At 35.0% G+C, this 22,461-nt stretch overlaps 1 protein-coding gene across 2 annotated transcripts in view; it reads left to right on the top strand.

Annotated features, from left to right (window-relative positions):
- Positions 1-22,241, top strand: part of LOC145668237 (uncharacterized) — a 33,141-nt gene extending 10,900 nt beyond the window's left edge. Inside the window, exons 2-6 of one of the 2 annotated variants that reach the window (XM_081735905.1) lie at positions 1,566-1,745; positions 4,551-4,676; positions 7,615-7,734; positions 9,076-9,212; positions 21,570-22,241. In XM_081735905.1, coding sequence (XP_081592031.1) covers positions 1,566-1,745; positions 4,551-4,676; positions 7,615-7,734; positions 9,076-9,212; positions 21,570-21,861 — 855 coding nt within the window. In that variant the 3' untranslated portion in view covers positions 21,862-22,241. Of the gene's footprint in view, positions 1-1,565; positions 1,746-4,550; positions 4,677-7,614; positions 7,735-9,075; positions 9,213-13,273; positions 13,588-21,569 lie in introns of those variants that run through there. The other variant, XM_081735906.1, reaches the window with a different exon arrangement.
- Positions 22,242-22,461: the final 220 nt, after the last annotated feature.

Below are 22,461 nucleotides of genomic sequence, written 5' to 3' on the forward strand. Positions count from 1 at the left end.
TTACTACAACTCCGAAAACGAATGTTGATAGCGAAATACAGGTTGACCGAACACGCTTTTTCCTAAACAAATTGCTTTCATGTTGTAACAAATCAACCTGTGGTCTTGCTATTTGATTATTTTATGTGCCTTTATCAGCAGAACAAAACATTATTAAGAATTTTGCCATCATATTGGCGTTTTCCACGAAAATCCGCTTCTCACGCACCTACATTGGCTTTTCGAAGGTTGAAGTTAGGTGTAACTTCCGGACATTCTACAGGGACAACCGGAAGTGATCTCAACATAATCTAAACGACCTTTGACGCGGAATATCGTGTAGATAACAGATATCAATTTTCATAAAACTCCATTGGTAGGCAGAAATCGGCTCTTATCATGACCCATCCTTCCTTTCTAGTGCTACTAAAATTATTACTGACCCTTAAAAAGAAATAATTATCCGGCTGTTATTAAACGTTTTCCAGTTCAGCATCTCACGAGAAGAAATTCAGTTTTTTGAGTATTTCAAAGACAAGGCAGTCCATTGGGCATGATAAAGCCACATTAACATTTGGTAGACGGGATCCAGCATTTGATTCTTGGTGACGCATCTGATTCTTGTATTGAGTATTGAATCAGCATCGTGAGATAATTGGTGAGCCTAATTCTGACCACGAATGAGAAACTATGAAGCTGAGAGTCAATGTACTGACCACGCATCACACACTTAAAGAGTGCTATCTAGTTTTATGTAGAGACGAAAATATTCATGCAAAAAAGAGAAGTAAATTTGATAAGAAAGGCGAAAAAGGAGCAAAATGATTATATTTCCTTCAACTGTTCTTTTGCTTAATTGAAAATAATTTAACAGAAGCTACATATACCTTTATATGTGAAAACATCTTTTTAGATCCTAGGGCTTCTTTCCACGTCTACTGAGACAAGTGTAAACCTGAGGGGCAAACTGCATTTAGCTGCTGAAATCTAAAGTGTTTGGGTTCCTCTGAAGATTAACACAAACTTTTCTTTATCAAAACCATTTAACTGTTGCCTCACTTAAGTAGCTAGCACAATTTTTTAAAATAGCATTGTTGTTCCCAGCTTTTAATGGCAGCCATAAAATACTGTACTTCTGACCGTAGGCATAAAATAGTTCTATCTACAAGTTGTGCATCTTCTCTGGCAGAAGAAGTTGATAACTCTTGGAAGTTGCACTAGCATCGTTTGGATAGAGAAAAAGCAATGATTTTCTTGATTTTCTCAAAATTCTCGCACAATAAACAGCACACTCAATTTACAATGACAAGGAAATTTGGAATAAATTTTAAAAAAGAAGCAATAAAAGAAATTTAAAGGGATAAAAATGTTATTGAGATAGATTAAGGAAATACATGGATAAAGGAGACCGAAACGGGATAAAATCCTCAAAGAAAACTGGATTCCGAATTGGAAGTAACAGTTGATATTTTGGGCAATTTCAGAGAGCTCATTTTTAGTCTAAATGAAAATAGTGCGTAGGTCTACCTAAAAATCTTAACCCTAGTCACTATATTTGTGTTTTAATAAGTCATTCTCCTTTACAGGATAAGGCACTGAAGATTCCCGAAATATACTTGCCAAAGGACGAAGTGGTCAAATTTGACAGAGTGAAATCGCTTTATCAGGTTAGCTACGATTGGAAGAATCGAGCAGAGTTTGACTCTTTTTATCCTCGCGCTCCATTGGCTGGAAAGCAAAAATACATGAAACCCTTTCAGGAAAAGGTAGAGTTTTTTTATTTCTTTTTAATATGTCTCTCAAACTATAAGAACTTGTAGATGAGCCCCAGGAAAATAATTCCATAATATAACTTCATTTTATAAGTAGTTTTGTAGTACATTTTATTCAGGTATTTTTTAAATTTGTTGGTTTTATTCGCATCTATGATACTAAAGTATTAAATACGTAACTTTTGAAGGAATCAGATTTTTATTTAGTTTTCAATTAAAAGAACAGCATTGATTGTATTTAGGTATAGCCAATACGGTGGATCGGACATTTTCATCAGAAGGAAACTTCATCTTTTATGGACTGGTAGCGGTAACCATTCATGGTGGATTTCAAATTGGGGAATAAAAGAAGGCTGCAGGTGCCAAATCAGGCGAGTAGGGTGGTTGGGGTATAACAGTTGCATTATTCTTCTCCAAAAAAAAAAAAAAAAAACCGAGCGAGAAGCGTCGAATGCGTAGAAGCATTGTCATGATGCAGCATCCATGTTATATTTTTTCAAGCTTCCAGTCTCTTCTTCCTCAGAGCTTCCCTCAAATGGCTCGTCACTTCTAAATAGTGCTCTTTGTTAATGATTTGGTTACGTAGGATGTATGCATAATGAACAACACCATAAAAATCAAAAGAAGTAATAAGCATCAGTTAAACATCAGTTTGAGCGATTTTGAGTCCTTTCTGCGTTTCGTCGCGGCGAAGATTTTGCCACCCGTTGGGATGACTGTGCCTTTATGTTAACACTATAGACATAGACTCAAGTCTCGTCACCTGTTATAATGTTTTCCAAGAAAGTATCGTCTTCGTTTGCATGGTTCAAAAGACCTTCACATTTTCACACATGTTTCGCTTTTAGTTATTTGTTAGCAACCGTGGACCGAATTTTGCAGCCACGCGATGCATGTTTAGTTTTTCAAGTAAGATTACATAACAGGACGATTTAGTTATTTCTTCTTCTTCAACTATTTCACGGACGATCAAACAATGACTTCTCCATACAACATCGCACACTGTCTGAACGTAAATGTCATCACATCATGTTGATAGGCGTCCTCGATGGGTGTTCTTCCTATTTAGAAACAATGAAACCATTGATAACATTTAGGTTTCGGCTTATATATTCTAGTTCGTACACTTCCTGCAACATTTCCAAAATTTTCTGTAACTGTCTTGACCAATTTGAAACAAAATTTGACGCACACACGTTGGTCTTCCAATATCTTCGTTTTCGTAATACCACAAAATCAGCACGACTACGAAACACAACTTCATTGCAACGCTCGCAGATTTATAACGGCACAAGTCAAGATAATGCAATTACCGTTAAAATGGTTGGGAATAATCCCACCGCCCCATAATGACAAGCAGAAAATCAAGGACAGTTTCATTTTTCGTATTTTTTTTTTTTTTTTTGAAAATTCGGTTTCTTTCAGGACAGACCTTGTATGTCAATCGATAAATCACATTAAGCTTAACAAAGTGATACAAGTCATTGTAAAACTACATACAGAGTGTTCGAGAAAATCGAGAAAAAAAACTATTTTCATGGTAAACCTAATAATTGAAGCTGTACAAGAATCTTGCCACCCATTTAGGTGAAACTGATACGGATGTATACTCTCAATGTCCTTTTCATTATGACACCAGCAAGATGGCATTCCATAGTAAGGTTAATGGGATATATCTCAAAATTCCCATTAACTTTTAAACTTTCAACTCTTCAACTTTAGTTTCTGTTAAACCAAAATGTTGACCAAGTGTTGATATATTTATGATGTGTATATATCAGTTGATATATCACATCGAGCTAAACAAATTGATTTTCTTGCAAATAAACTCTCATGCGTAGATTACGAGAATGTCGAGAAAAAAAACTATTTTTATGGTATCAAAATGTATGTCTTTCTTACCAAGCTTCATAGTTTTTTTTTTATTCTGCTGGAATTATTTATTTGTTTCTTGATGTACTGTATATGAAAAAAATGTACACTATTAATTTGCAGATTGTATCTAATATTGTTCAATTTCTCCCAACAGTGATGCATATATTACTTGTAATTTGTATTTCATAAACATTTGGAGCAGCGATACTTCAGTTCACTTCCGGTGCGTGAGGTCTCTGATTCGATCCCAGATCGCAACAAGTGGTCTTTGTAGTTTGCAAACAACTTATGTGTGTGTTTTCTTTCAATTTCAACGTTTGCTCCTACTTTCTTCATTGTGCTGTTTCATTCAATATTACCATCACCGTCTCCCTTAACTTTGATACATAATTATGATACATAAAATATAGACATTACACAGAGAAAAATAAACGTATGTGTCATACGTAAAAACATAGGTTACATGCATAAATCCTATAGTTTTTGGACTTAACATTGGACTATATGTTACACCCTGTAGCAAAAATAAAAGTGAAAACGTGTGTTTTATAATACTTTCTGTATAAAGAAAGAATTGTATATAGGCGGTTAGGATCTCATATACAGATGGATGTATGTAACATTTAGCTGACGTATGTAATATACGGAAAACTGTTAGATGCCAGATATCCTGCAGCGGCATGATATAACATCTAAAGGAATAAAGGCAGTACGTATGTAGCATATGCATAACATATGCTCCGTACAGAGTTCCGTTGTGAATTTATGGGTCCAGTATATTTGTACAATATACCGCTGTCCGGAAAACGGATTTTTCTCAGTGAAACCTGAACAAATTGATAACCACACTCAGTCTATTTGAGCAAAGTTAAATAGTTCTTTTCCCATTTATACTGTTTATACTATTTTTGTTGAATTTTCCAGTTCCTCTATGATCCTCCAAAACCAATGAGAACGAGGGATTCCGAATATATGCATGAATACACGTTGAAGGAGCCAGTGAGGGATAGACTGAATATTAGACCACCTGACCAGGAATATAGGTGTAAGGTATGGAATATAATAGCATAGATTGTGAAAAAGAAGTTTGTTACGAAGTATGATTCTAGCTAATATGTACTAAATTGAGACAGTATGAAGCTAGGTGTACAGAACGTAGTTAGTACTGATTCACATGTTAATTTTAAATACTTTTAAAAATTTTATCAGTTAAGTGAGGCTTGGATTTCTATGAGCTAAAAACTTTAAAAACATGCATGCGTTTATGCCCTAAAAATGACAAAATATAGATAACCTAAAAGCAAAAGCGTCTTTGAACCTAAAGTAATGGGGGCATATATATTATGAAATATGTGAAACTATTTTTGTCAGGAGCCTTTTCCCTTCGCTTCCTAAGCAATTCATGAAATAACGCTCAGGAACTAGACAATTTGACTTGACTCATTTTAAAACTATATTCAGTGATGCCACGTTTTATGACAAAAACCCTACAAGCGTTTGTCAAATATCCCTCATATTAGAAAACAATATTCGTACGTTCAATGCAAACAAGAAAAAAGTTGGACCTTATCATAAGTAACACTGATGATTTCAGGAGGTGGACTGGGGAAAAATTCTCCCCGTGATCATATTTCCGATCATGCTCAATAGATTACCATATTTTTCCAGCACTACTTTCATCTCCCGTGTACTTAAATCCTCTCACGAATGCGGATGCAACAAAGAAACCAGAATTCAGATATCTTTGAGAAAGGAGAAAAATATAGACATAAGCCTACAGGGCGTTATGCAGAGTCATTCCCTCACGTTATTAGTGCCATACTAAAGAGTTCGACTAACATGTTTCCTGCAGTAGTCAGACCTTTAGTATGATGCTAGTCGTTTTGTCCTTTTCCTTTCAATAGAAATAGTTGATTTTTTGGTAGAAATTGGTCTAATTGGCATACCAAGTTAAAATTTTGATAGAAATCAAAACTTAGTCTGCACCTGAAATTATTTGAACAGATCTTTGTTAACAACAATAAACTAATTTCATGCCTTTTTTTCATGACTCTTTTTTGTTCAGAAAACATTATAACGGCTACTTTAACGATAGTTATCTATAGCCCATATCCCATGCATGTAAAGGAATTTTTAATTCCGTTTCTTACAATAGATAGTTAAAGCAATTATCAAGACTGACTTCGTTAATGGAGTCAATTCGTTAACAGCCTTTCGTTAACAATTAACGGATAACAGCGCCCTTAACGGTGGCTATTCATGTCCCTTACATATCTTTCGTGTGATCCTCTCTACTATCTTTATTAGAGTTTATTTATTTACTTTGATTTATTACTGTTGTTGATGTTTAAAATATTAGTTTTAAGTGAAATTAATAATTACTATATAAAGGTCCATACTTCTACTATTACTATTTTTAATCAATCTTTCGAAGTAAAGTTCAGCTGACACTATTTACTGAAGTTTACTTAAAAAAGGAAACTTTACGTTACTAATTACTTAATACTAAACTCAAAAGAGACCACTAAACTTATGCTATTAATTAACTACGAAAATTGTACTGAATGTTTCGGGAAAATGATAGAACGCAAGAACATGAGAGTACAACAACTTTTATTGCTTTTCAAAATAGTTCTCCTGTGCAGCAATGCATTGTTTCATGCAATAGAACCATATCTTAAAACAGTTACGCCACTCTTAAGTTGGTACCTGTGAAATATACAGTTCGTATGTCTCAATGGTTTCTTCTGGAATACAAAAGCGCTCCCCATGCAACATGTTCTCAATTGTTGGGAACCAAAAGAAATCCCTGGGAGCTAAATCAGGAGATAAGCCGGATGTTATAATAACTTCAACATTTTTCTGGTCCAGAAAATCACTTGTGGCAGTTACTGTGTTCGAGTTGGCACTGGAGTGATGCAAAATGATTCGACTGTTGGATTGGACTGTCTGCTCACATTCAGTACTTCTGGATGCTTGTATACCATTCTACATTGAACTGTTGTACGATTCTTCCGTGGGAGTTGCAATATGACCTGATTTCCCAAAAAATTATACAATTATTTGTTTGGAAAGATTGCGTGTACGAACAGCTTCGGTTGGTTTAGTTTAATCACAGAACACCCACACAGCAGACTACCACTTTGTCTCCAGTACATAAATACACGTTTCATCACCTGTTACGATGTTAAACATCGAATTAGATTATCCAGACTTGAACCGTTTCGCTATAGCTTTGCACCACTTTACACGGGCGTGTTTTTGTGCTCGAGTTAAATTGCATTGAGACCCAACGAGCGCAAAGTTTTTCTCACACCTAAGTGATCATGCAATGTTGTTTGTATTTTGCTCATGCCAATGCCTAAAGTCCCCTGAATTTCACGATAAGTCACATGTCTATCAGTGTTAATTAATTCACGAACAGATTCAATGTTTTTCGTCAATGGCTGTCGATGGACGACCTGCACGATTCTCATCACTCAGGTTGACTCAATCGCATCTGAATTCCTGAAACCACCTGTAAACTCTCGTCTGGAATGGGTCTTCGTCAGGAAAAGAATCAGTCATTTGATGAACATACTCTTGCTGTGTTAACCCTTGGGGAAATTCGTAATAAATCATGGCACGGAAGTACTCTCTCATCAGGTCCATTTTTGATCACGACCACCTCACTGCAAACTGGTTCCCTGCAGCGACAAAGATTCCAAGTTTCATACGGTTTACATTTAGAGTTAACAAAAATAACAGTTTATAACTACAACAAAATCTAACAGATTACATTGTTCCCAGTACGTGATTCCCGAAATTTTCAGTGCAACCCTCGTAATAAATGTTTTTGACAGCTTACAATACTGCCTATATTCCTTTATCAGAATTATGTGTGAAGTATGTATTGGTTGGGAAGGAACAAATTAATTTTATGAAAAAGAAAATTAGCACTATATGTTTGAACATAATTTATTGCTATCTAATATATATTGTTTTATAGATTGTAGCTGGAGGCCGCGATTATCGGCCCCCTGCATTGCCTCAAGAGAGAGGAACTGTGAAATACATCGATCCATACTGCAGTGTCACTCAACTAAACCACGCAGCCTTCCTACCAGAGGTAAGAGCACATACGGTTAAATAATAGCTATATACAGTAGTAGCCCTATCTTAGAGTTGACCATATCTTCCGTGGCTGCTTGCTGAATTTGGCTCCATTTTTTACTATTGCAATGAGTACGACCTCATTACAAAACAAATCTGATACGGAATCTGTAGTTTAAATTTACACCTACAGTCTTGGGGCTGACAGCACTTCTGTGGGCAAGTCGTTGTAGGGCGGAAATCATTGCTGTAATATGCTCTTGCATATGTTGGAAAGAAAACACTTGAGTGTTTCCCCCTTCCCCCTCACTTTTTTTTTTTTGGTAATGGCAGCCGGCCAAAACAACCTTATTGAATCTCATGTACTCAGAAAGTAGTCCTACAGAAGTCTTTAAAATAATTTAGCTGCAAAATCCTAATAATCGTTTAGCTACGAAGTCCTAAATTGAAGAGGTCCTAATATCTAGGACTTATGCTTATACGCGTATACGTATGTTTTTACAGAACTTAATGCGCTTTAGAATTGTGAACGTCAACCGATGCCCACAAATAGGACAAAATTCTAGCGATTTAATGCCATAGAAGAGTAAGCTATAGCTAGATGAGAAAACTAGCTGAGCAGTATGATGCCGCTGCTGTCGGTAGTAAATGTAACTAGTCCAAACTTCACAGTTTTCGCTCTGTTCCGTGCAGATAATTTAAATTGGGAAGTCCTCTAAGGAAGCATTTTTAAGTGCGCCAAAAAGAAGATAAGAGGAAAGCTTTAGAAACTGATCCAATGACGGGATTTGTTTTTGATTATCTTCTACGGTAGTTTCTTAAATAGCGGAGTGAGTAAATATAGACAGGTACTTCATTTGACTTATACAGAATGGTTCAAAAGTGGAGAAACATCCAAATTAAATCGAAACAGTGTGGAAGATTTGAAACGAAAGCCTATAAGTAAGATATGGTATACTTTGTTTATACTTTCAATTACACGCTGACTTTATGAAAGTACGCACTACCAGAAAATTGTATAACATCCTATGGTTTTCATTTAAGAATTTATGACTGCTTTCGAAATGACCACTGATATTGTCATCTGTCCTACTATGTTTCCCCTTCTTCTACATCACACCCATTAACTTTGTTTTAGCATTTTCAACACATTTCCAATTTTATATTATTTGATTTTAATTTTGTATCATCCTATAAAGTAAAATTTGAATAGTAAATAGAAATGCAATCAGTATTTCAGTATTCTTGCCTGCAAGGAAATAAAGAATTTCACTTTTGATATCATCCTCCTTACACGTAAATAAGTTCTTGTATGATTCGTCGCTTCATTCTATTATACTTTTAATGTTAATTTCAGAGTGAACGTCCAGACTTCATTCCTGTTGGAATGGACTTAGCCATTTCGCCCTTCTTGAAACCAATGATTGACACTGTAAAGTTTAAGCAGGAGAAAGTAACGACCACTCACAAGGCTCAATATACTGTTCCAAACAAGTAAGTACTAATATGTGTATATATCTTAATTATAATTAGCGTAATGAGGGCGGAGAAATATGTTTTAACGTCGATTTAATTTAATCATCCTGACAAGCATTTGAATAAATATGTGGAAAACTGTCACTCATTTTTCTCTTCAAAACTGCTTCCCATTATAATTTTGAAATAGGAAGTTACTAAGTAGTTTTTTTTTTTTTTAAATGAAACTACTACCCGTGTTGCTGGAAAGTTTTACGCAAATAATGAAATTGTAATATAAAACCTGCACGATATGAACCCTTCACTATCCTAGCACACCCAATTCAGTCCTATTGGGAAGGTTGTGTGTGTATTTTTAAATTCAGCAATTCCTAAACCTACCACCATTGTGAAGTGATTTTTTTTTAAAATAATAAATTGTTAAAGATATATAATTTTCTAACTAATAATATATCAATAATCAATTGTCAAGAGTACAATGCATGCTCTTGCCGCTTACATATATGTTTCTTCTTCTTTCATTATGTGTCATTTGTGGTGATTTTGCTGTAGAACTGATCCGCCGAACATCACAATATGTCATATCACATTCCTAGTTCATTATTACAACGGAGTGCAAGATAGTGTTGAAGCAAAAAGCTTGTTGCAATAGGTAGCAATGTAGTTTTATCTGTTTACTGTTTACGGAACAACGAAGTGCTTCAAATTAGATATCGTATGAACATCTGAAAAAGTGTTGATTTATCTGCAATTTGAAATTTTTGATAAACAAAGTTCGATCACACTGAAGTCGCATAAACATTTAGCATTTTTTGGAATATTTGTTAGCGGTATACTTGGCCCTTTTCATTTTATATTACTGTTAGAAAAATACAGTTCAGTGAGACGATCGTATAAAAGAACTCCTACTACCGAAAAAAGACCGATGATATGAAGTTATGAAACCCATACGAAAATAAAAATACTTTATTTAAAATTAGTTGGAAAAATATAATCACGCTGAGTAGTTAGTTTTTCACTTCTATCTAAAATAACTCAATTTTCTTAAGATTAAATTCGATTTTATTGCTTCTAAGGGTCAGTTACAAGCCTAAATGCATTTTCATTATTCTGATAGAGAAAGAGAGACAATAAGGAAACGTATATGCACATATAGCATAATTGTATATACAATTCACAGATGACGAGAAGAACCCTACAACAAGGGTAGCGCGGAAAGGTCAACGACACGGTCAAGTCCATTGTCGGTTTTTGAGGTGTGGACTATACTTAGATGTCGTCTGCTACTCTGGGTAAAGTTATATGCAGGGGCGGATCCAGGAGGGGGGCGATCAAGGCGATAGCCCCCCCAGAAGAGGAAACTTTCTTATACATATTTTATAAATAAAACCCATCAAAAAGTTTGGAGCCCTTAAAAGTAGCAGTATGACAACCCACCGCCCCCCCCCAGAAGTCGGTCCTGGATCCGCCCCTGGTTATAGGTGTGCTATTCCGTGGTGTCATTTGAAACCCCCGTGCGAAAAGTGGGCGAGCCCATACCTACGTCACACTACTTCTGCTAGGGTTCTTCTCGTCATCTGTGAGCTGTACAAATTTTGAATCAATTTTACTTAAAATATTAATTTATTAGTTCAAATGTATTATACATTAGTTATCAGTTATAACTGTATTCATAAAGATGACTGTTTTCTGATTCTTTTCAAATTTATATTTTTCTGTTTATGATGCTACTGTAATAATTGATTAATTTGTGTTAATTAACATTTATGTTAATACTCTCACAACTTGTATTAATCTACAACCATTAATCAAGTAGAATGATATGACGAATGTATACTAAATGCATCAAAAATTATCTCCAACACTCCAATAGAAACGCCATAAAGGTGAAGTATTCCTAGTATGGCCCAGTGGAAATTACTAATAATAACATAGTTCAATTTTTTTTTTCTTCAGGAAGGTCAAAATAATCCTTGTAACTCGTCGGACTATACTCAATTTATATATTCTGAGTTTAACAAGAAACATATGAGAGTTATTAAAGTGAAAATCTTAATTTTTATATATTCAATTGAGAAATACAAAAAAATTAAATACATTATATCTCATATTTCGATGTAGTTCCAATGATGTACAATACACGTATTTCAGTGCTTTGGAAGTGCGTGGGACACGTCGTGAGATACATGTGTTTGGTTGTGGCTGTAGCTACTTGTGCACCACGATTTTCGCCTCTTCATCGCTTCGAAAATGCTTGCCTCCCATCACCTCTTTGAGCGGTCCCAAAGTCACTGGACTAAGTACACGAGAATAAGGCGCGTGTGCGAGATGCTTAATTTTTATATTGTGAATTATGGACACTGTCAAACGCACTATGAGGTGGGGCAGTGTCATAAAGCAACAAAGTTGCTGAATTCAGAAATCCTTGTCGTTCACTCCTGATTACAGAAAGGTGATTTTTGAGTAAATCTGTATACGAAGGACTGGCCACTGTTACTCTCTTTTCCATGTAATATTTCAAAATACCCCATTTTCATTCATAAAAAAGCTGACTTTTGCTGCTGATGCTTGGGTGCACGGTTTTTCGGGTTTCGGAGACAAGGTGTGATGCCATTCTTTTCTCGCCCTATTGTATGAGGTTGGTGATAGTGGACCCAGGTTTCATCAACTGTAACAATTTTGCTCAGAAATTCATCACCTTCTGCCTGAAAACGATCCGAAAAGTCCTCATAGGCATCAATGATATGATCTCTTAAGTCACTAATTGATTTGACGCCCATTTCATAGACATTTTATTGAACCGCGATATATCATGGACAGTACTATGTGGTGAACCAACACTAATATCCACAATAATGGCTATTTTTGCAGAGTAATATGCCTATTTTCCCTCACAAGCTCTCACACTGTGGCGATGTTTTCGATCGTCGCCATTTGGTGGGTCAGATTGGTCACGAAGCGTCGTCCAGGAAGTTACAGCACTTTTAAATTTTCTACATTACTCGTATACGAATAACACACACACACACCAATAACTGTACAACACTTATGCCCTGCAATGAACTTCGGTTAGTTTAACACCTTCACTAGTCAGTAGGTGTATCACTGATTAATGAAGTAACGTGATGGGGGTGTCGCCAATGGAGGGGTCATCTTTACACTGACGCTGCTTTCTTGCTCAATGTTTCTGCATGATACTTCCAGCTGCCGGGCATTATTTCAATAACAGCGATAACTTCTATCAACTTAGGATGAATTGTACATTTTTTTCGGAATTTTATAACATCTTTTAAAGTTTTCATCTCAATTTCTCTCATATATTGCTTTGAAGATCGAGAGAAGTGTTCTTGCTCTTCTCCGTTCCTAATACTATACCTAACATTTCACATAGGAAAATAGACTTGAAATAAGTTAAACATTTACCTTAATATATATTAGATAATAAGTTGGATTTAAATGATTTTAGCTTCTTTGGTTGTTGTAATTTGTCACTTGTTTGCGATTTTGTTATTTATTTATTTTTTCAAAAAATAAACTGATGAAAGATTGAAGAGTAAAGCAACATAGCAGAAAACGAACATACTGAAATTTTACATTTGGTAGCAAATTTTTAATGTGATTATCGGCAATATATCTCAGTTGTTTAAAAAGAAATTTTACAACTTTGAAGTGAACTAGCACCAAACTTGTATACTTCTTTAAGTTATCTTATCTTCTCTAAAGGTTTAGCGTGAAGACAAACCGTAATACAACCAGGTGAAGTCATTAAACCGATAGAAGAGGGTAGGGTGGTCAGCTTCTAACGTGGATGTCAAAAGTATAATTATATTAAAATTTGGGCTTAGGAATCTGAAATGAAGCAATGCATTAAGAATAAGGCTAGCAGTATGCCTCCCATTTATACAAAAACTGGATTCATTACATGGATATTAGCTTGTAGACGTTTCTCCCATATAACTTAGTTATAAAAAAAACTAGAATCTTGACAGAAATTTTGTTAATTTTGCATAGAAGCTGATAAGTTCTTTAATTTATTTAGAAAAATATTATCTAAACAATTTTCACTTGAAACACTTTAGGGGAATGACATCTGAAATGCGGTCTCAATATGTTTGGCAAGTTCCACAGCCTGACAATACCATTCATGCCATTATCAGATGCGTCGTCAACAATCAAACAGCACCTAAAGAAACCTTCTCTGTGCCTGGCATGTACTCGACGGATAATTTTCACATTGGAACTGGTTGGCCTGTGCGCGCAGTTGTGGATCCTGGAGCTACATTGAAAAAATATTAAGTTCTGCCTCTGATACTTAATATAAACTCAATATCAATATTTGATCATGATTTTGTATTATGGTGATGAAATAAAATATTTCGATATATTCTCATAATGTATTGTATTGTTGAAAGAAATTGTAAATTTTTCATATTAATAGGAAATGTTAGTTTTTAGTCTAGGACCTACAGTCATGTTAAGAAAGCTGAAAAGGCACCTTCATATTAAAAGCTGTCAATTTGCACTATGAAATATATTTTATATTATAGGCTTGAAAACAGGGCTTAATACAGAATATACTGACGCTTCTATATACTTGAATACTAGTACAGTTTCAGAAAGAGAGATGCGTTCAACATTTTCTGAATAAGATTGTATTACCGTGAACAAAAGTGCATTCACACTTCCAATTTTTCACATCCTTTAATGTTAGACAAGCAACAATTCAATGAGGATTGCTTGGTTCAGAACTAAGCAAGACATTCTACAAGTGCTCTAGTTTGTTCAAAAGATGCTTTGTAAAAAATGCAAAAACGTAAAATAAAATTGATCCCTCTGCGACGATTAAAAGTCAAGAAGAAGACATCGTTTAGTATTTATAGGAAGATAGATATCATAATACAGTTTCAAAGTGATCTTATTTAACCTTAGACATACCAAGGAAAAATCAATGTTGTTCAAACTTTCATTTTATTTCACAGTATATAGTATTTTGTAAACTCTTTGGATGTTTCACATCATTCGTTTCAACGTTACTTTCACTATTGTTAAGTTTCAGTTTATGAGAAAAATATATCATGTCATGCGGGGTGATTTGACTCCCATCTTTTTGATTTGCAAAAATTTATTTTATCTGCAAAACCACCGTAATTTTCATGTTTTTATTCAAACGTATTATTATGTCATTCACACATTGAAGCTAACAAGAATATTTTACAGTGCTTTATTGTTGGTTTCCAGTGTGTTCGGAAAATGTAATCGAAAAAACAAATGAACAATCTAAGAATGTAAAAACAAGATGTGTAGTATATGTGTGACAGTTTAATTTGCAAAATCCATTGCATCAATAAAAAACATGACAAGTATAACAAATAGTATATATGTATAGATTTGACATTTTGTGAGCGCATAACATGAGTTTTAGTAATTTAATCTCCACTTAATAATACAAGCATGTCTCTATTAGAGGCATTTATTGCAAAGGAACACAAGTTCTTTCTTGTAGAAAGCCGTAACATACCATTCACTATCCCTTGCTATATTGTAAGTAACCAAGAACTGTAATTTCGTAAAGAAAATTAAACAAAAAGGAACTAAAACAAACAAATTTGAATATAGATAAATGTTTCTGATAATATTTCAATAAGGTCTATCTCCACTCTCTCTCTCTTTTTCTCAGTTAATATATGCATGATTCTTACATTTCATCTTTAGATGAAGAACTTTGACCAAAGATAATTTATTATTCTCCTTGTATGTACAAATTAAATTTAAAAGTATTGATTTTGATTTGATTTGGGTTTAACGTCCCTTCATCAGCGAGGATATATGAAACGTGGACCTAATGATTAACGTGGAACCCGAACTACATGAGCTCCCGCCGGGAATCGAACCCGGGTCTCCCACGCCAAAGGCGCGTACGCTAACCGCTTAGCCACGGAGGAGCTCGTTTTAAAAGTATTATTTTGAAGTGGAATGAATTTGAACTGGAAAATCTTAAGATTACTAGACCAACGCCTATAACAGCTCGACTACTTTTCCACTACTAGCAAAGTTGTCTTCATAAAATGAAGATTGGTGAAAGAAACAACAAAAAATGAATAAAAACCAAAAATAAACATAAAATTTACGCTTGCCGAATGAACGTTAAAATAGCCAAGTCTCGGTTAGGACAACCCTTTTGAGGAGATCTTGTGGGGTACCAGTAACCTAGCAGTAGTCGGTTAAATCATACTTTGCTCTTCTGGGATCTTATTTCTGGGATACTAGTTACCGAGAAAATTGGCAAAAATATTTTCACAAACTTATTCGGTTACTTTAGTCAAGGTATTTTGTCATCCATTCAGCTAAATTAGCAAAGTAAATTTTGCAAAGTAGTGCTCTGTTACTAGTAACCAAGAGTTTGGCAAGATATAATTTAACCTAGGAAGTCGATCACCTGCAACCGAGTTTTGGTTTATTTAACGTTGCAATTTTTTCAGTGAGCATAAATGCTAAAATTGCCCACATACAGAATGTGGTATATTGAATCAACATAATTATTGTGATATTGTAAATGTATTTGTAATCATATATTATAAATACACATTAGCGTCGTTAGCGGGATGCGAGGAGATGAGAGTACAACCGTTGAGTAAATCTGCGTAGCTCCTTCCATACCCCAGGATTTTGAGGAAGATAACATTGAAGTTATAAGTGAATATTAGAAGCATTGTAAATTAAGTTCTGAAGTGATAAGCCATCTTTCAAACTAAGATCTTGTAAACGGAGATACCTTTCGTGTAGGGGTTTTGTCCTAATATAATATATTCTTTCCAATGCCTCTCCCTGAAGTTCACAAGCACTGGTAAATTTGAAAGCTCAGAAAGCTATTTCCCATCGAGTTCTGGTGAACAAAATTTTAGAGTGGGCCCTAGTCCCGGATCTTTCTATGCTTAAATTATCTTTGTTTAAATCTATTCATTTACTTTCACAGCAGTTGAAAATATTCTTCAGAAATCTTTGTTTGGAATGGGACAAGAGCCGCTTCAGGCGACACAAATCGCTCACCATGCATCTTATTCTTCTTGTGTGGGGAGAGAAAGAAGTTATTATGGGTTAAATCGGTTGACTATAAGCAATGAGTTTAGTTCAATATTTTTACTGGACAAAAAATTAACAGTGCCGTATACTGAGTGGGAACTTGTGTTTGTGGTTGTAAATATTGATGCGATGATTTGGGTTTATTTGACGCAATTCATTGATTATCTCTTTCACTTAGTATTTACATTCCTTTGTTCTTCTAAAATTATGGTTGTCACATGTCTGGTATAACCGAAAAAACAATCAATCATTTGTTTGGTAGAATTCCTCGGACGAACAACTTTTGTTAGTTCTGCTTACTGCCAAACCCTTAACAGTGGATTACTGTATAGTTTCAGGTTCATTTGAATAGATCCAAGTTTTGTCTCCTGTAACGATAGAGTACACCAAATTTAATTTACCTCGGTTGATTTTTTTAGTATTTCTTTACACCAATTGACACGACCCTGTTTTTGAGTTTTGGTCAACTTGTGTGGAATTCAACGACTCGAGAGTTTCCGTACGTTAGGTGACCATGCAAAATCGTATGTATAGCTTTCATAACACGCACAGTATCAACACTACTGGGAACAGCAGACATGGATGGACAACCTTCACAAAACTCATCTCTGATAAATATGCAACAAATTGTGCACAGTCCTATTGTATAGGGTTTTATCCCCCAAAGCCGAATGAAGTCACTCGATACATTACTTCAGCATTTGAAATGAAAATCATTGCTTGACACTGTACACAAGAAATTTCTATTTCTTATACAACAGTATTACTTGAAATTGCTGTGAGAAATAAACGTATCGGCTTAAACAAACAAAGATAATGTAAATAGAAAGGTCTATTCTTTTGAACTTTGTAATAGTGAAACACTAGCGCCACTATAAATAATAATTTGTAAAAACTTTTCCAGCAACCTTCGTATAAGTGATTCAAATTGTTATTCAGCCATTGAAAAAATGGTAATTGTCTAAAACTACCTTAGTAGTAATGCGAAGATAATTTTTAGATAAGCTAGAAATATTCCTTTCTTTCTTTCTATAATGAACTTAATTTCCTATATTGATTATTAAATGAGTCCCTGTTGGGGCCTTAGAAAAGAACAAAAATTACTCATAAAGACAGAAATAGTAAACCTATCTCAAAATTGAGGAGTTCTATGCAATAAGGGGAAACCATGTTTTGAAAAAAATGCGTGTAAATATTTCTAACATAGATAAACTTTTTATTTAACGTTTGTATATGTGCACCCTACAAGAGAAACATGGATTTATTATTTTTCTTCCACAAAATACAAATAAACTAGCAGTTTGTTTCACTATAATATAAATATGAATGCTTTTAAAAAGACTTACATAGGCCCTTTTTAGAGGGAACGACTTTGCAGGATTCTTGCGTACATGTATCGCAGCAGTTATGTGATACACTTTGTGAAAAATCAATTAAGAAACGTAATTGCAAAGTAAGGAACACAGTATAAAGTAAGCAGACCAATATATGTGTAACAAGAATACATTAAAGTAGTCCATGTATTATGTAGAAACCGCACATATAAAAGTATGGGCACTGGAAACAGTCTATGCATTATGTAGGTCGAGTAAAACTTGCTCATGAAGATCATCTTTTGCATCTCCGCTGCCTGATTCTTGGTTTACGGTTTAGGTTTGACGGAATACTTGCTCGTACCAAGCAACAGCGTTGGGTCCAGAAGACGGAACAATTTCCGTGGGTCCGTACGTCTCGTTCTTTGGCTGAGTACGTCTACTCTGTAGTAGGACTGACAGCAGGGTATCTTGTTCCTTTGAACCATTTCCGTAAAACTGAGCAAATAACTCTTCTGGGTCCTCATCATTTAAGTTCTTGCAACATTTATCTTTACAGCACCTGTCCACTAATGCAAATTGGTTTTCGGGAATATCTTTGCCTCTACTTGTTATATAGCTCTAACCTGAGTTCTTTTTCTTTTCCTTTCCATTAAGATCGCTTTTGGACTGTTTCTTCGGATATATTCGAACTCGTGGTAGCACACTGTGACGTGTTCAACGCTGTTCAAACAACTACCCCACCAACATAATTGCAGCAGATACTCACTTTCGTCTCACGATGACCTTTAGTCCTTCACTGCAGCATCGAGACTTACGATATCGCAATGAAATGTTGCAGGTTTACAGAGTTAATACCAATTAATTTAAAAATGCAACCTCCCTAAAAAGGACTATGCCGCTATGAGCCCCTATTACATAGAACTCCTCAATTTAGAAGAAAATGTTGTTGCTGCTTGCCAATATTCTAATTGTAATCTACTCACTAGAGTTTCCATTCAAATTATAAAACTCTGGGGATTACAAGGTTTAGAATCCCGTATCATGGAGAGTCATTCGTTTTATTCTATTCTAGACTCCGAAATTTCATAGTTTCCCTAGGATTGAAGGAAAATCTGACCTGAATTAAAACTTTTAATGTTCTAATTGTAATTGTAGTTTTAGAAGTTTACAACTTACCTGCAACACCTTTCCCTTTTACTTTAAGATTGATTCACTATCTGTTATAATGGACAATTCTTAATTCTTGCTAGGAATGTCCTAAGCTTGGACTATATTTCTGCGTTTCCTGAGTTCATATTATACAAAATAATCTGAATGGTGAGAGTAATTTTTAGTATTTGTTTCACTGATATAAACATTTTAAATATCCAAAATTAAATATATTTAGGCATCGATATTTGTATCATTAATTTACATTTTTTTGTGAGAACACTTTAACAATAATGAACGAGCAATTCAATACTCATGCATTTGACAAGGTCTCTGATAACAACATTATAGAGTAATTTGGAAACTGGCGTAAATGTTGTAAAAGTACTCTAGTTATTTTTCTGTTATTTTACTGTGTTTAATACAAGTTGGACAAATTATCTCATTGTGAAAAAATATTTCAGAAAGGGGAGGGAATTAATATCAATTTTAGAACGTATAGCATCATTTCAGCAGGACGTAACGTCCTAAAATCCTAACATGTTTATCTATAAATTAGAGTACTTTGTGTACGTCCAGCAGGACAAAAAAGTTCACCTGGTGAAAAGAGCTTGAACTCTAGTTTTAGCGCAAAAAAGAATCATGTTGGTACAACTGTTAGTTCAGTAATGGCGGGATGTTTTCTAAAGGTGATCGGTGTACGTTTACGCTCCCGATTTTGATCCACCAAACAGCTATAATGTGTATAGTAGAGCGAATTTTGATGATAACTGGCAAACATGAAACCTATTCTTATACTGTTGATTGTATATTTTAAAATGCGTACTGCTAGAAGGTTTCCGTCCTTTCGGAAGGACAAATTCATTCTTTCCATTGAGGAGGTGCGTCCTGCCGGCAGGACGGCGGTTCGTGTACGTAAATCCTTTCGGAAGAGCCTTCCAGCAGGACAGAAGGCTTTTAGTTCTATCATTAAGGTCTTTATTTACCAATTCTTGATTAAATTAAGAAAAATACAGAAATACCCACAAAACAAAGTTTAACTTGAATGCCTCATACCAGAAGTGTATGTCATCTGACAACTGAATATCGTTATACCGGATCAACAGTCAAATTTGTAGGAGTATTTCCTTTAAGAATAGAACCATCGCATGTGCAACTGTAGATTTAATTATGTTACTAGAAAACATTGTAGTGAACAAATATACTTTAAAACTATTTAGGTAACAATAATGCTGAACAAGTTTGTAAAATTAGACCACATAATTACTATATTTGTATCCTTGTACGAAATTGTTCGAGAAACAATGATCAATATCACAGATATTCCACCCACTCTCAACGCCCGCGGCGTATGTGCGAATGTTAAATCAACTGATGATGTTCCACGCACCAATGATGGAACGGGCCATTGCTTACCGAGTGACGTGGGTCACGATTTTTGTGTGGGTCATCCGGATCTGAGTGTCACTTTTCAGACACAGGCAGACCTAGCAATACGGAAGCAGCCAAAGTATAAGCTTTCCAGAATTATTGTAGATTTTTATACTTGGCTAATGCTCGAACATTCATTTATTTGAATCCCGGGGCGACATTTCTTAACCAAAGTATCATGTCCTGAATACTTAAAATAAATAAATATTTATTCGCCTTTCCATACTGAAAAATAATACAATAGATTTTTTTTGTGTATAGGCTATTCAAAAAGATTTAACAAAATATTGTTTAGTCTCAATGGTATCTTTCATATGTGTACTGGGTCTTACGTTAGTATTTTTCCCCAAAATACACAAAACCTATTGATAAAAAATGTAACCTTCTAGAAACTGCATGTAGAAAACTAACTAACATGTAAGGTCCGTAGTTACTCGTTTCGAACCCCGCAACTACTGGGTGATATTTTGAGTGTAGGGCTTATTCTTGAAGTAGGGTTTATGTTAGGTGTGATCTGAAAAAATATGCTAGGGATTATTTTCTGATTAGGTCTTATTTTCGAGGAAACACGGTAGTCTTCGCGTCACAGCTAGAGAACTTGTCAAACAATTTCCGAACATTTCCGAATGTTTCAACGAATTGAACGCCAGTTCCAAATTTTACACCGCAGAGAAATGAAGTTCCACTTGATTGCATTGTGACCTGTGATGAAAAATGGATTCTATACAAAAATTTAAAAAAAGGAAAAGAAACTAAACGGTGGCTAAACTACGAAAAACCACTAAAACTACTTTTTAATTAATGTTGACGACGAACTTTCGTTGACAGTTTGGTGAAGTATCAAAATGCTATACAAGATATACTCTAAAATGATGGTGAAAACGTTACCTGATCCAGTCACCTATTGTGCACAAATGAATTACGGTTGTTAGAAATTATATTAGAAACAATCATCGTTAGTAAATAAAGATGATTGTATCATAATTCATACCAGCTCAAAGTTCCGTGTGTCGTAAATGAACAATCAGAAACCATACAACATGAGGTACGAAACAACTACCCAACTTATTTGTCCACTTATCAACTATCAATTTCCAATTTTTATGCAATTCACCACAATACTTTCCCAAAATCAGAGCGTTCCTGAACTTTCTTGTATCCAGGGTCCCAGATTTCTTCCGAATTGTTATTGAGATATGTGTCACTAATTTTAAGCGAGATGTACCTGCTAATGGCGCCTATTTCAGTCTACACATATAAAAGTGTATGTGTCTTGTAGACCATTATTTTCCGAACAATTTCTCTTTGCGTGGGCTTTGTAAAATACATTAGCGACGGATCCGTAAGTTTTTACTCTGGCTTTTTCGTGTGCACATGAGAGAAACATTTTGTTTTGCAGGTTACCCAATGAGTTAAAGTCGATGTGCCTACACAGTCAAATGCATACGGATACAGAGGATAGCGACCACACAAGAACATCACTGTATCTACGTGATCTTCGGAAGTCAATGACGCCTCCAATATGGGACATCAGTAGTGCGGTGATTGCACGGCACTATCAGCAGACTGAACACGCAAGCGAATGGTGCTCAAGTTGTTGGATTTCGAAGATTGACGGATGTATTCCATCTGCATTCCACATTCTACGCACTGCTTGTCCATCTATTACTACCAAGCCTATACTGTCCTGATTGACATCTCTTGTTGTACATGCATAAGTGTTCGGACGTAGATCAACAATTAGCATCGTTATTTCATAGTCTGTAAGTCTTGGAATAGGGTCCGAACGGAATTCTGACTGAGGTCCTTTCACGATTCTTTGTGAATACAACCTCCCAAATTGATATAACGAATACGAAAGGTGAATGTTATTTGAGGACTCCCTCGTTGTTAGCTGATTGAACATTTAATGAGAGGATCTCGGATTAATTCTCAGTGGTAATATGTATACCAGTATACGAATCGAATGTTAAGTTAAACTACCTGTATAAGTTAGTAAAATGTATTATATGAAAACCCGTTTGTTATTTATCTATCATGGAATGGTTCATCAGGATTCAATAGAATGGCAAAATTTTTGTAAAATCTAATAGAATAAGTCGTGCTGAGATCAAAACAATAACGTTGACTTTTTCCTGAGTATAGTAATCAACATTACCGTAAATTCGATAGTGTGCCAGTAGTACAGGTTAGAGGTCTGGTTAAAGATTGGTGATTTGCACCCTTACATCATTTATTACCATATTTTCCCTCTTTCCTCTCAGATATGATCTGTGACGTGCTCCTCTAAT

The sequence above is a fragment of the Thermobia domestica genome, chromosome 13, assembly GCF_964235325.1.
Source record: "Thermobia domestica chromosome 13, izTheDome1.hap1.1, whole genome shotgun sequence".
Taxonomy (NCBI): Eukaryota; Metazoa; Arthropoda; class Insecta; order Zygentoma; family Lepismatidae; genus Thermobia; species Thermobia domestica.